Raw genomic sequence first — 13,903 nt, forward strand, 5'->3', positions numbered from 1 at the left:
AATGACTAAAACTGCTAAATAAACAAACGGATAAACAGCAAAATAAAACAACATGTAACATTTTTCCGTGTGCAGACATAGACATGCCAAAACGTAAGGTGGACAAACTAAGACTCAAATGCAACAACAACAACAACCCAAACAACTGAACCGTCATGTACAAAATAGTCTCAGAATGTCATGGAGACAAATCACATGACAACCTGACCTGTTACTGTCACGAGTCGACGTATCCTGAGTGTGAGACTCCCCAAAGCTGACTTTTTTTTTTCTGTAAGCCACCACGGGCCGTTTTCAAGAGAACATCGTGCCTGAGGGTAAATGTGTACCTGCGGGTAATCTGCCTGAGGCAAGGCGAACTGCCCGAGGGTAAGCAATATCCAGTATCATGAACACAAGAGTCTACACATGTGTCTACAAACCCAAGGCAATTTACCCTTACTACCTGCCAATGGTGATTGCCCACGAAGCAGAGATAGATATGGCAGATCCTTTTGCAGCATTTTTCTTTCTTTTTTTCAAAGGGAAAACAGGTGTGCTTTACGGATAGCACGTGTTTTGCGAACTCTCTCGACAATGTTCCGATCTGTGGTGCAACGAGAAGTGAAACTGAGAGCATGCACAGACGGGAATCATCGGGATTAAAAAAAAAGGACAAAGAAAAAAAAAAGACGAGCAACTGCCTGTATCTTGAATACGAAGATAACTTATCCTTCAAGGAAAACTGTACTAGGGGGTCCCAACCATGTCAAAGATAACTTGCCTGAAGGCAAAATGAGTTTTGTCTTGAATACGGCCCCAGGTAGGCAGGCAGCGCGTTCAGCCCGAATCCCACTTGCGTCAGTGAAAAAGTCTTCCACACACACATCCCCCCGTCTAATAACACTTGTAGTGAATAGACGTTAAACTGAAGATCTCTCTCTCACTCTCTCTCTCACATACACACACATCTGTCTATGACAGATATAGTGAACAGACGTTAAACTGAAGATCACACACACACACACACACACACACACACATGCACACGCATATATACATCTATACGCTGCTCAGGCGTCTGTCTGTCTGTCAGGGTGGGGGTGCACCGTGCCATGTATGGATTTGCCTGAACACAGTGACGCCTCCTTGAGAAAATGGAAACTGAAACCCTTACCCCCCCCCCCCCACACACACACCCCGCCCTCCGTCCCCCTTTTCCACACCCCACCACTTTCCCCCTCACCCCTCTCTCTGACTGATCAATGTCATCACAGGTTGGGAAGGGGGGCGAGAGAAGAATGGAGGTAAAGGTAGGGGAAAAGGGGGTGAGGGGCGGGGGGGGGGGGGGGGGGGGGGGGGGGGGCGGAGTGGATAAATTAAGGCGGGAATAAAAAGGAGTGTGTCCACATTTCTGTGTGTCACACATTTTCACACGCAGTTGACATCGCTTGCATTTTTGAAAGACGTAATAACCGAGGACCGCCTTTCGTCGTACGCTTAGATGCATACACTCACGTATGCAGGTACTGGATTGTGAGGGACTCACTTGATTTGGGGCTGAGGTGAGCTGGTGTGTGTGTGTGTGTGTGTGTGTGTGTGTGTGTGTGTGTGTGTGTGTGTTCTTTCTTTAAATAAACGTCTTTTCACTTTGAGTGATATTAGACGCGCGCGCGCGCGCGTGTGTGTGTGTGTGTGTGTGTGTGTGTGTGTGTGTTCTTTCTTTAAATAAACGTCTTTTCACTTTGAGTGATTATATACGTGTGTGTGTGTGTGTGTGTGTGTGTGTGTGTGTGTGTGTGTGTGTGTGTGTGTGTGTGTGTGTGTTCTTTCTTTAATTGAACGGATTTTCACTTTTGAGTGATATTAGATGTGTGTGTGTGTGTGTGTGTGTGTGTGTGTGTGTGTGTGGTGAGCATTTCCATCATATCTTTATTATTATCATTATTTGTTTTTTTCTATATTTATTTATTCATTTTACCATCTTATTTTATCTTCTTCTTCTTCTTTTTTTTTTGTGTGCTGTCAGTCCATGAATCTAACTACATCATAAAGGCGGCTGGTTCTTCCTCGTCTGCTTCTCCTTCTCCTCCTCCTCCTCCTCCTTCTTCTTCTCCTCCTTCTCCTTCTTCCATACCTTTCATTTTCAGAGATATTTGAATTTTACATACATGACCGAATGTTTACTTTCCCCGCCAGACCGGCAGCCATACTCCGTTTTCCGGGGCGCGCATGCTGGGTATGTTCTTGTTTCCATAACCCACCGAACGCTGATATGGATCACAGGATCTTTAACGTGTGTATTTGGTCTTCTGTGTGCGTATACACGCGTGTACCCCACTAAATTACGTAGTTCTCGCTTTGTGACGTAGAGCCCGCTAAGTAACGCAGTCCTCGCTTTGTGACGTAGTCCCCGCTTAGTGACGTCACCCTCAGCTTTCTGGCTCAGTATCAAGCGTTCTGGACGAGCAGTGTACGTTTGCAATATGCCGTGTGCTGTAAACTACCTTGTACAAGCCCATAATCTTGCTCCCGCCCGCCCCAAATTTGGGGTGGATACTGTGCTGCGAAAGATAAACTGTTTTGCAAACAGCCAGCCCACTTTTGGAAAGAAGAGGAGAAGAAGAAGAGAAGATATAATGAAAACCTGTCTTGCTGGTTTGGGTCGCATTGCTTAATAAGACAGAGCAGATTTTGATTTTTTAAATGTTGTATCTTTATTATTATTATTATTATTATTATTATTGTGCTGCCCCATCATCGGAACCTTTTTCAGTGGCATTACTCCCACGCCGCTCATTTAGATTCCCCCATACACGGCCACACCCGGATATGTATGTCACAGTGTCAGCGTCGGCAGTCCATAGGGAACCATCGATGTTAGGTCGCCAGGAGGCCACACACCAGACGAGACCCTGCACTGCTTGCTGAGTCACTTTGGTCGGTGTTCAGTGGTGCCTGTTCGGATTTAACGTACTTAGGACACCACCTACTAAGCCCTCTACTGACGACAATAATGAGATTTAGATATTTGTATAAAGAATAGAAATGTCGCATCATTGTATGACGCAGTGTCGTTTCGGAAACTAGCGTTTTGTTTTTTTAAGAAACTGATTGCACAGTTTGATAGGTCTGTCCTTAGACACTCGGTTCTTCCCAAATGAGAGAGCACCGCTTCAGAATCATAGTTTGAGTGTGCGTGCTGGCTATCTGGGCATCAGTTCGTGTCGAACTCGTCTGGGTGTCGGTCGCCGCTTACTTCACAGCTCGCGTCGCACGATGGATGTGAGATTTCGTTGCCGCGACTGATTTTCAGTTTTAAATCCCTTAAGAAAAATGTGTCTTTATTACCAAGTGAACCGGGGTCACAAGGAATATTGGGGAGGGGTGGGTGGGGGAGGGGGGGGGATAGCACATAACAATATACGAACATAAATCGAAAATCATACACAAACACAGATACAGTCGAAATTAGGATACATACAAGTGCATATCAATATAAAAACTTGTGCATACTCACACACATGCACACACACACACACACACACACACACACACACACACACACACACATGCACACACACACACACACACACACGTTTGAACAGAAGCTGCATATTACATATGTATGGGGCTGATGACTAGATCTTCGGGTAGATGGTTGTTGATTGCACAATTCTGTTGATCATACTGGATTTGTTCGAGAGACAGAGCATTGACTGCTTTGGGGAAAAAGCTATTGGCGAAGCGATTGGTTTTCCTCCTTATACTTCTGTACCGTCGGCCAGAGCGGAGCATCTCGAAAATCCCAAAAGCTGGATGTGATTCGTCCTGGCTGGGATGCCTGGTGTATAAAGTGTATCGCAGTTCATTATCTGTGTAATGCAGGGATGCGTCTATTACCTGCGTTGTTTCCAGGATATCGTGGATAAATCTCGCTGTGTTTACAACATACGTTCTGTGACAGCCTAGAAATGAGTGTGTGGAGGAGGGAGGTGTGAGGGGGGGGGGGGGGGGGGAGGTGCAGGGTAATGTGTGTGTGTGTGTGTGTGTGTGTGTGTGTGTGTGTGTGTGTGTGTGTGTGTGTTGGTGCTCGTGTACGTTTATGTGTATTTGATCGTGCTTTCATATCTGTGAAACTGCATGTTTGTTACATATCTGTTATGCATGTGTGTGTGTGTGTGTGTGTGTGTGTGTGTGAACGTGTGCCTGCATGTTTTACATTTATTTGCTTATTTGTCATCTTTGTTTTTTTCTTTTGTGTGTGTGTGTGTGTGCGCGCGCGCGCGCCTTGAGTTGACTTAATCAAGATTTTGCGCCTTTTAAATATTATTATCATTATTATTAGTAGTATTTTTATGTATTTATCTATTACTATTTTTTATAATCTTATAATTTTTTAATTATCATTTCTTTTAATTTTTGTTATTTTTTATTTATTTTATTTTATTTTATTTTCTCAAGGCCTGACTAAGCACGTTGGGTGACGCTGCTGGTCAGGCATCTGCTTGGCAGATGTGGTGTAGCGTATATGGATTTGACCGAACGTAGTGACGCCTCCTTGAGCTACTGATACAGATACTGATACTGGTACTGACAGCTCTGCCATTACTGATACCACCAGACTGACGCCTTCGCTCGGCGAGGATTGTCATGAGCCATTCAATCATCCAAGACAATATCGGCCAATAGAAGTCTATGCTGCAATACAAATCTTCCCCAGCTTAGTTTAAACTCTCGGCATTGGATCATCTCAATGACAGGCGCAATAGCTGAGTGGTTAAGGCGTTTGACTTTCAATCTGAGGGTCCCGAGTTCGAATCTCGGTAACGGCGCCTGGTGGGTAAAGGGCGGATATTTTTCTGATCTCCTAGGTCAACATATGTGCAGACCTGCTAGTGCCTGAACCCCCTTCGTGTGCATACGCAAGCACAAGATCAAATACGCACGTTAAAGATATTGTAATATATAGTGTTTGGTGGGTTATGGAAACAAGAACATACCCACCATGCACAACCCCAAAAACGGAGTATGGCTACCCACATGGCCGGGTAAAAACGGTCCTACATGTAAAAGTCCACTGTGTACATACGAGTGAACGTGGGATTGCAGCCCACGAACGAAGAAGAAGAAAGAAAGCAGGATAATCTCAATGGTATCGTGAGTTTGACGAGAGAATTCTAACGCAGGGAGTGACGCCTTCCACTAATTCATAGTAAGACTACATCAGGAATCTGGGTCCCGCGAAAGGTAAAACACCCTGTAAGCGCCCATCCACAACTTAAAGGTGGAATTTGTGCACAGACACAATCAAACTTGGCAGTACATCCATCCCTCTTTCCAGTTCAGTCAAGAACCTGGGCGTTGTCCTTGACAACACACTGTCCATGCAAACATTTATCAGTCAGACACGTCAATCCTGCTACTGTCAATTGCGGCGCATCAGTTCGTCCGGAAATATCTGTCCACTGACACAACATCTAGACTTGTTGTTTCTCTCGTTCTGTTTAGCCATCACTACTGTAACTCTTTATTGTCTGGTTTGCCTGCTTCATCCATTCAGTCCCTTCAGCGCATACAAAACTCTGCTGCCCGAATCGTCCTCAGAAAAAAAAAAAAAGATCTGAGCACATCACTCCTATTTTGCAACATCTCCACTGGCTCCCTGTCTCACACAGAATAAAGTATAAGATCAGCACTCTATGTTATAAATGTATTCACAACTCTGCCCCTTCCTATCTCGCTGGCTGCCTTCACCTCTACACTCCATCTCGCACTCTACGATCAGATTCCACTGTTTACGCATACCCAGATTCAAACACTCGACTGTTGGCCGCTGTTCTTTCTCTGTCTATGGACCTTGTAATTGGAATGAACTTCCTCTTTCACTTCGTCAGGTCTCCACACTGAGCTCTTTCAAGTCTGGCCTTAAAATCCACCTCTTCCCAAAATAGCCTCCCTTCCCTGCCTCTTCCTTTGTCTTCAGTTTTTTTTTTCTTGTTTTTTTTTCTCTCTCTCTCTCCAGTTTTAGAGTAATGCATGCGTTTGAATGACTGGTGCGAAAGCGCTTTGATTTGTCTCTGCACAAGATTCAGCGCTATATAAATATAATAATAATTATTATTATCAAAGGCGTGGACGCTTACAAAGTCGTTCACGGTATCTGCTTCGAGAAGAGACTTTGAGTTTACTTTCTGTTTGAATCCTGACGAATTTCTTGAGCTAAAAGGTATTGACAGGTCGTTAACACAGTTACTCCTAACACTATCCGCTTACCCAGGTACGAATCGAAATCAATACACAGACCTATTAGATTCACTTTTCATGATCGAAGCATTAGTCTACGCATGATTTCACTGAGCTGCTCCCACCTGGTATACTTTCACGGAAGAGTTAATTCGAGGTAGAAAAAAGTCATGAATCATTACCAGATCATCTGTGCATGAATTGGGGCTACATTTCCTGTTTTAACCCTTTCACCACCAAGCTCCCATTTATGCACAGGGGTGGTTGAGGACCCATGTCACTGAAAGGTGACCATTCATTGGTCTGTTATCCATGAATCTACTGCTCTTAATGTTCGGTGGTAGGATAGGCCATATTTTCTATACATCGCAGGGGGAATCCCCAGCTACTCTTAGCCACTGTTCTTTTCTGTGTTTACACCACAAGGGAATTTTGTACTCTAAATTGACTGGCGGTGAAAGGGTTAATGCCCCACATTCAGGGACCTACATCAGCGGCAATTCCTGTGTAAATGAGAAGCGATGTTAGCCATGGTAAATGTTGTTCTGTCGGAACCCCTGTCTTCGTGACGTGCTCAGTGTAGGCGATGCCTAATAGCTGGCCCAAAGTGATGGAGTCTCTCGTCGGACCGACGGATGAGTAGGCAGGCAGGTTTATCTGTCGGTATGTGTCCTCATATGGGAGAAGAGGCCGATTCTGGAAGCGCAGCACTTCCCACAGGTGTTGCAAGGGAAAACGTCTCCAGTAGTTGAGCCCTGCTTCCTTCGCTCACTCTTCTCCTTAATGGCCAGCGTTCTCTTGTTTTCAAACGTCTTTATGCCACTAGAGCACAGCATCCTCCAGCTGGCCCCAAGTACGCATAGTTAAACAAACAAACCAACAACAAAAAGACAGAAAGAAAAAAGAAAGATGGTGACAGAATCACCAAGCGTCGGTTCACGTACATAGTCTGAGTCATTTCGCGTCCTTTAAAGCCATACATCTGACTGAAAGAGTGAATTACACTTTACATGTAATTTCTCGTATCCCTGCTTTGTAGAACACAGTATAATTTTCCTTGAAGTAGGTCTCAGAATTGAGGATAAAAAAAATCACCATGAATTCGATTTGTCTCTTGTCATTCTGATGAGACGATAAACCGAGGTCCCGTGTGCAGCATACACTCAGCGCACGTAAAAGAACCCACGGCAACAAAAGGGTTGTTCCTGGCAAAATTCTGTAGAAAAAAATCCACTTCGATAGGAAAAATAAATAAAACTGCACGCAGGAAAAAATACCCAAAAATGGGTGGCGCTGTAGTGTAGCGACGCGCTCTCCCTGGGGAGAGCAGCCCGAATTTCACACAGAGAAATCTGTTGTAATAAAAATAAATACAAATACAAATAAACCAGTCAGTTAGATTAGTAGAACTAATCTTTTATATAATAGTTTAAGAGACACATTTTGGACACTGTATTTTACTTGAGGTATATCCTTTAACAACAACAAAATTACCCAGTAACTTCAAAGATGGTCACAGTCATATCTGTCAAGTTCAAGTTTTGATTTTTCTTAAGAATCCCACAGCCTTTCACGACCACTGGGGCAGTGAATTCATACCCACTGTGTCCAAGGCACGACATAGTAAGGCGGGACCCAGTCCTCTCCTTCCGCCGTTCCAACCTTCCCCAACCGCATACAAAACTCTACTGTCCGACTCGTCCTCAGAAAGAAAAGATCTGAGCACATCACTCCTGTTTTGCAACATCTCCACTGGCTCTCTGTCTCACACAGAATAAAGTACAAGATCAGCACTCTATGTTATAAATGTATTCACAAATCTGCCCCTTCCTATCTTCGTGGCTGCCTTCACCTCTACATTCCATCTCGCCCTCTACGATCGGCTTCGGATCCACTCTGTTTACGCATACCCAGATTCAAACACTAGACTGTTGGACGCTGTTCTTTCTCTGTCTCTGGACCTTGTATTTGGAATGAACTTCCTCTTTCGCTTCGTCAAGTCTCCGCACTCAGCTCTTTCAAGTCTGGCCTTAAAACCCACCTCTTCACAAGATAGCCTCCCTCCCCTACCTCTTCCTTGTCTTCAGTTTCTTTAGTTTTAGATTTTTGCATGTGTGTGAATGACTGGTGTGAAAGCGTTTAGATTTGTCTCTGCACAAGATTTAGCGCTATATAACTAGCATCATTATATATTATTATTATTATTATTATTATTATTATTATTAACCGAAGTTATGTACCATAATAACTGGGTGGAGTGAGGGAAAATCGGTGTTGTAAACTGCCTTTCTCAAAGACACAACACCATCTTCTTCTTCGTTCGTGGGCTGCAACTCCCACGTTCACTCGTATGTACACGAGTGGGCTTTTACGTCTACGACCGTTTTATTTACCCCCCACCATGTAGGCAGCCAAACACCGTTTCCGGGGGTGTGCACGCTGGGTGTAATCTTGTTTCCATAACCCACCACCGAACGCTGACATGGATTACAGGATCTTTAACGTGCGTGTTTGATCTTCTGCTTGCGTGTTCACACGAAGAGGGTTCAGGTACTAGCAGGTCTGCACATATGTTGAACCTGGGAGATCGGGGGAAAATCTCCACCCTTTACCCACCAGGCGCCGTTACCGAGATTCGAACCCGGGACTCTCAGATTGAAAGTCTAATGCTTTAACCACTCGGCCGTTGCGCCCGTCAAAAACGCCAGGTCAAAACGGGGCTTCGAACCCTGATCACTGGTGAACGCTGGATAAGAAGTCCAACGCCTGGCCCACTGTGCCACGGTGTCTCCTAATTAATTACTCCGGTAATTAAGTGATGCGTGGAGAAGCAGTGACTCCGGTTTACTGAAGCAGATCGGTAATGACTTTGATAATCGTGTTCACTGATGGAGAACGATTTATGCTAATGGGGTGTTTGAAGGAAGTTTTAAAGTAAGCTGGTTGTAGAAATTCTGTACAATGTGAATGGGTGAAGTGTGTGTGTGTGTGTGTGTGTGTGTGTGTGTGTGTGTGTGTGTGTGTGTGTGTGTGTGTGTGTGTGTGTGTGTGTGTGTGTGTGTGTGTGTGTGTGTGTGTTGTGTGTGTGTGTGTGTTTGTGTGTGTGTTGTGGTGTGTGTGTGTGTGTGTGTGTGTGTGTGTGTGTGTGTGGGTGTGTGTGTGTGTGTGTGTGTATGTGTGTGTATGTACATGTGTGTGTGTGTGTGTGTGTGTGTGGTGTGTGTGTGTGTGTGTGTGTGTGTGTGTGTGTGTGTGTGTGTGTGTGTGTATGTGTGTGTATGTACATGTGTGTGTGTGTGTGTGTGTGGTGTGTGTGTGTGTGTGTGTGTGTGTGTGTGTGTGTGTGTGTGTGTGTGTGTGTGTCTGTGAAGAAAAAAAGAAGAAATAGATAAAATATAAACCCCATCTTTTCAGCATCACCAGATCCTCCGACAACTACCAAAGTGTATGTATTTACCATGGAGTTACGACAAACTCTCTGCCTGGTCCTGCCCTTTCTGGCTGTGGTTGTACAAGGTAAGTCGACATTTTTGGCTCTGATTGAAAAGGTAAGTTGGTATATCAGTCCTTATTACCAAACCCTCCGAACGACTTTCTGTCATTCTTTTTTGCTTGATTGTGAAGGTAAAGTCCATATATCAGTCGACAAGCGCAATAGCCGAATGGTTAAAGCGTTGGACTTTCAATCTGAGGGACCCGGGTTCGAATCTCGGCAACGGCGTCTGGTGGGTAAAGGGTGGAGATTTTTCCGATCTCCCAGGTCAACATATGTGCAGAACTGCTTAGTGCCTGAACCCCCTTCGTGTGTATACGCAAGCAGAAGATCAAATACGCACGTTAAAGATCCTGTAATCCATGTTTATGGAAACAAGAGCATACCCAGCATGCACACCCCCGAAAACGGAGTATGGCTGCATACATGGCGGGGTAAAAACGGTCCTACACGTACAATCCCACTCGTGTTCATTGGAGTGAACGTGAGAGTTGCAGCCCACGAACGTTGAAGAAGAAGAAGAAGACGAAGATATATCAGTCCTGATTATGACCGAAAATGCATGTCGACTTTCTATCATTCTTTCTGGTTTAGATTGTAAAGGTAAAAATGGCATATCAGCCCTTCTTATTACGAAAAAAAACACCTAACGACTTTCAGTTATTCTTTTTGGCTTTGATTGTAAGGAAAAGTTGGTACATCAGTCCTAATTACCAACAAACCCCACAAACGACTTTCTAGTATTCGTTTTCATTACAAGACGAAGAATAAAACAGGCAGAAGGATGAAAAACAAAGAACAAAGGGAAAGAAATTTCATCAGACAATGAAACACAACCCACTATGGTCACCCATCCCCCTTCCCAATCAACAAACAAAAAAACACAAACAAAAAACAAACACATAAACAACAAGAGAGGCAAGGCCTCCAAGACTCACTTGTGATACACTTTAAAAAAAACAAGAAAGGCAAGGCCTTCAAGACTCACTTGTGATACACTTTTAAAAAAATCCAAGCTTTTTATGTATTGAGTATAATGCATTTACTGTTATATTCATATTTTTTGTATTCTCTAAACTTGGCACTTTGATCTGATATTCGACCCAACAAAAAGATCTGTCATTATTATCATTTTTTGTTCAAACAGGAACTTCTTTTGCTAAGCATGGAAGTTTTATTTATGCAAACGTTTTGGTGGAGACATCAAAACAAGGGAAATTACTCTGCTGGGGAACTTAGTTTGCTTTAAACTGATCTTTCTCATCTTAAACATTAAATTTTCAAATTATACTCAATACATAAAAAGCTTGGATTTAAAAAAAAAAGTGCATCACAAGTGAGTCTTGAAGGCCTTGCCTCTCTTGTTTCAAAATGTAATGTTTAAGATGAGAAAGATCAGTTTAAAGCAAATTAACTCCACTAGCATTACAGAGTAATTTCCCTTTTTTACTATCTGCATCAAAACGTTTGCAATATAATTAAAACTTCCATGCTTAGGAAAAGAAGTTCCTGTTTGAACAAAAAATGATAATAATGACTGCTCTAGCTGTTGGGTCAGAATATCAGATCAAAGTGCCAAGTTTAGAGAATACAAAAAATATAAATATAACAGTAAATGCAGTTTGTATATAATTAGGCTTCATTCTTTATTTTTTTGTGCCCATCCCAGAGGCGCAATATTGTTTTAAAGAAGATGACTGGAAAGAACTGAATTTTTCCTATTTTTATGCCAAATTTGGTGTCAACTGACAATGTAGTTGCAGAGAAAATGTCAATGTTAAAGTTTACCACGGACACACAGACACACACACACACACACACACACACAGACAAGCGAACACCGGGTTAAAACATAGACTCACTTGTTTACACAAGTGAGTCAAAAATCGTTAAAATATGTTCTGTATTTGTTATTATAAAGCTTCGCGTTTAAAAAAAGAAGAAAAAAAAAGTCCTAACCAGATTCGAACCCCGCGTGTTCGGGTGAGAAGGAACTGCCTTATCCATTACACTATCATGGCTCTTTAACTGACGTTCTAAAATTTAACATTTGAACATACTTTTTTAAAGGGCGATAAATCAATTGCGGTATTCGCAGTGAGAACGCTGTTTAAATTATATTATTCTGGTGTATCTTGGGCATTCAAAAAATCGTTAAGGGCAATAAAAAATTCTTTTTAATGGCAATCGCCGCAACCACACTGCAACATTTAGCCGTTTTCACTAGATCTAGTTAGATGAACAAGTTTAGTAAAACCAGCTGGGAATGTAGTACGACACGGTCGATTCAATTTCAACTTTTATGTTCATTCTAGTTTTATAGTTTTAAAGTTGATATGAAAATTTAGTATTTTGTTAAACTAATAACATGTAGAGTCAAGTACAAGTACTTCTAAACGTCGTAAGAAGTGAAAAGGACTTCATTTTGAGAAAAGTCAAGACTGGAAATTTTTCCGTTTCATCTATCAGTTCAAGGGTATTAGCTCGCATGGTTTACAATTTTTAACTGTGAATTCCGACTGATTCTGTGGATATTTTTATGACAGTTTGGGGCATAATCCAGTAAGTGATGAGGCGTTCACAAATCTTTCTCTGAAAAAATATTTAACGGTCTCCTTCTCCAACTTTTCATCACACGTTATCGTGTATTGTCCATTGAATTTCGGATTGAACGGGCAGGTCAACAACTTGAAACAAAATGGCGTCGTTCGCGTTCGCGAAGAATATGAGCACGCGCTTTGAATGTGTCTAAATATGTGTACGCAATTGATTTTTGCCCATGACCTTCAGGGCTCAGCCAACAGATCTGTAAAGTCCACTCGTCGTATTGATTTTAGTATTTTCCGAAAAAGACCACTTGGGCGAATGAACATAGTGAAAGCCCTGTACACTGAGAGTAAAACACACAAGCTTTTTATGTATTGAGTACAATTTCAAAATGTAATGTTTAAGATGAGAAAGATCAATTTAAAGCAAATTAACTCCCCTAGCATTAATTACAGAGTAATTTCCCTTCTTTACTATCTGCACCAAAACGTTTGCAAAATAAATAAAACTTCCATGCTTAGCAAAAGAAGTTCCTGTTTGAACAAAAAATGATAATAATGACTGCTCTTGTTGTTGGGTCAGAATATCAGATCGAAGTGCCAAGTTTAGAGAATACAAAAAATATAAATATAACAGTAAATGCAGTTTGCATATAATTAGGCTTCATTTTTAATTTTTTTGTGCCCATCCTAGAGGTGCAATATTGTTTTAAACAAGATGACTGGAAAGAACTGAATGTTTCCTATTTTAATGCCTAATTTGGTGTCAACTGACAACGTATTTGCAGAGAAAATGTCAATGTTAAAGTTTACCACGGACACACAGACACACACACACACACAGACAACCGAACACCGGGTTAAAACATAGACTCACTTTGTTTACACAAGTGAGTAAAAAAGCAACGCATTTTCGTTTCTCTCTCTCTCTCTCTCTCTCTCTCTCTCTCTCTCTCTGTCTCTCTCTCTCTCTCTCTTGAGGTTATACGTAATCTCTCTCTGTTCTTGTACAAGGCATTCAGAGTTAGGGATATAGTCGTTTCATAGTCTTGTTTTCATTTATGCTCAAATTGTGTTTATTGTTCAAATACCTCTTCATGAGGAGCTATGGCCTATTTGAATAAACCATTCAAATTCAAATTCTCCCTCTCTCTCTCTCCCCACCTCTCTCTCTCCATCCCTCTCTCTCTCTCCCTCTCTATCTCTCTCTCCCCCCTCTCTCTCTCCCTCTCTCTCTTTCCCTCCTTCTCTCTCTCCCCCTCTCTCTCCCTCCCTCCTCCTCTCTCTTTCCCCATCTCTCTCTCTCCCTCTCTCTCTCCCCCCTCTCTCTCCCTCTCTGTCTCCCCCCTCTCTCTTCCCCTCTCTCTCCCCCCTCTCTCTCTCTTTCCCTCCCTCTCTCTCTCCCCCTCTCTCTCCCTCTCTCTCCCCCTCTCTCTCTTTCCCTCTCCATCTCTCTCTCCCTCTCTCCCCCCTCTCTCCATCTCTCTCTCCCTCTCTCTCTCTTCCCTCCCTCTCTCTCTCCCCCTCTCTCTCCCTCTCTCCCCCCCCTCTCTCCCCTCTCTCTCCCTCTCTCTCTCCCTCCCCTCTCTCTCTCCCCTCTCTCTCTCCCTCTCTCTCTCTCCTCTCTCCCTCCCCCCTC

General features: G+C 43.0%; 1 protein-coding gene across 2 annotated transcripts in view; it reads left to right on the forward strand.

The window, feature by feature from the left end:
- Window positions 1-1,396: 1,396 nt before the first annotated feature.
- Window positions 1,397-13,903, forward strand: part of LOC143276562 (EGF-like domain-containing protein 2) — a 31,870-nt gene continuing 19,363 nt past the window's right edge. For both annotated transcript variants that reach the window (XM_076581146.1, XM_076581147.1), the window contains exons 1-2: window positions 1,397-1,544; window positions 9,640-9,741. In XM_076581146.1, the coding sequence (XP_076437261.1) occupies window positions 9,684-9,741 (58 nt within the window). In that variant the 5' untranslated portion in view covers window positions 1,397-1,544; window positions 9,640-9,683. The remainder of the gene's footprint in view (window positions 1,545-9,639; window positions 9,742-13,903) is intronic.

The sequence above is a fragment of the Babylonia areolata genome, chromosome 32, assembly GCF_041734735.1.
Source record: "Babylonia areolata isolate BAREFJ2019XMU chromosome 32, ASM4173473v1, whole genome shotgun sequence".
Classification (NCBI taxonomy): Eukaryota; Metazoa; Mollusca; class Gastropoda; order Neogastropoda; family Buccinidae; genus Babylonia; species Babylonia areolata.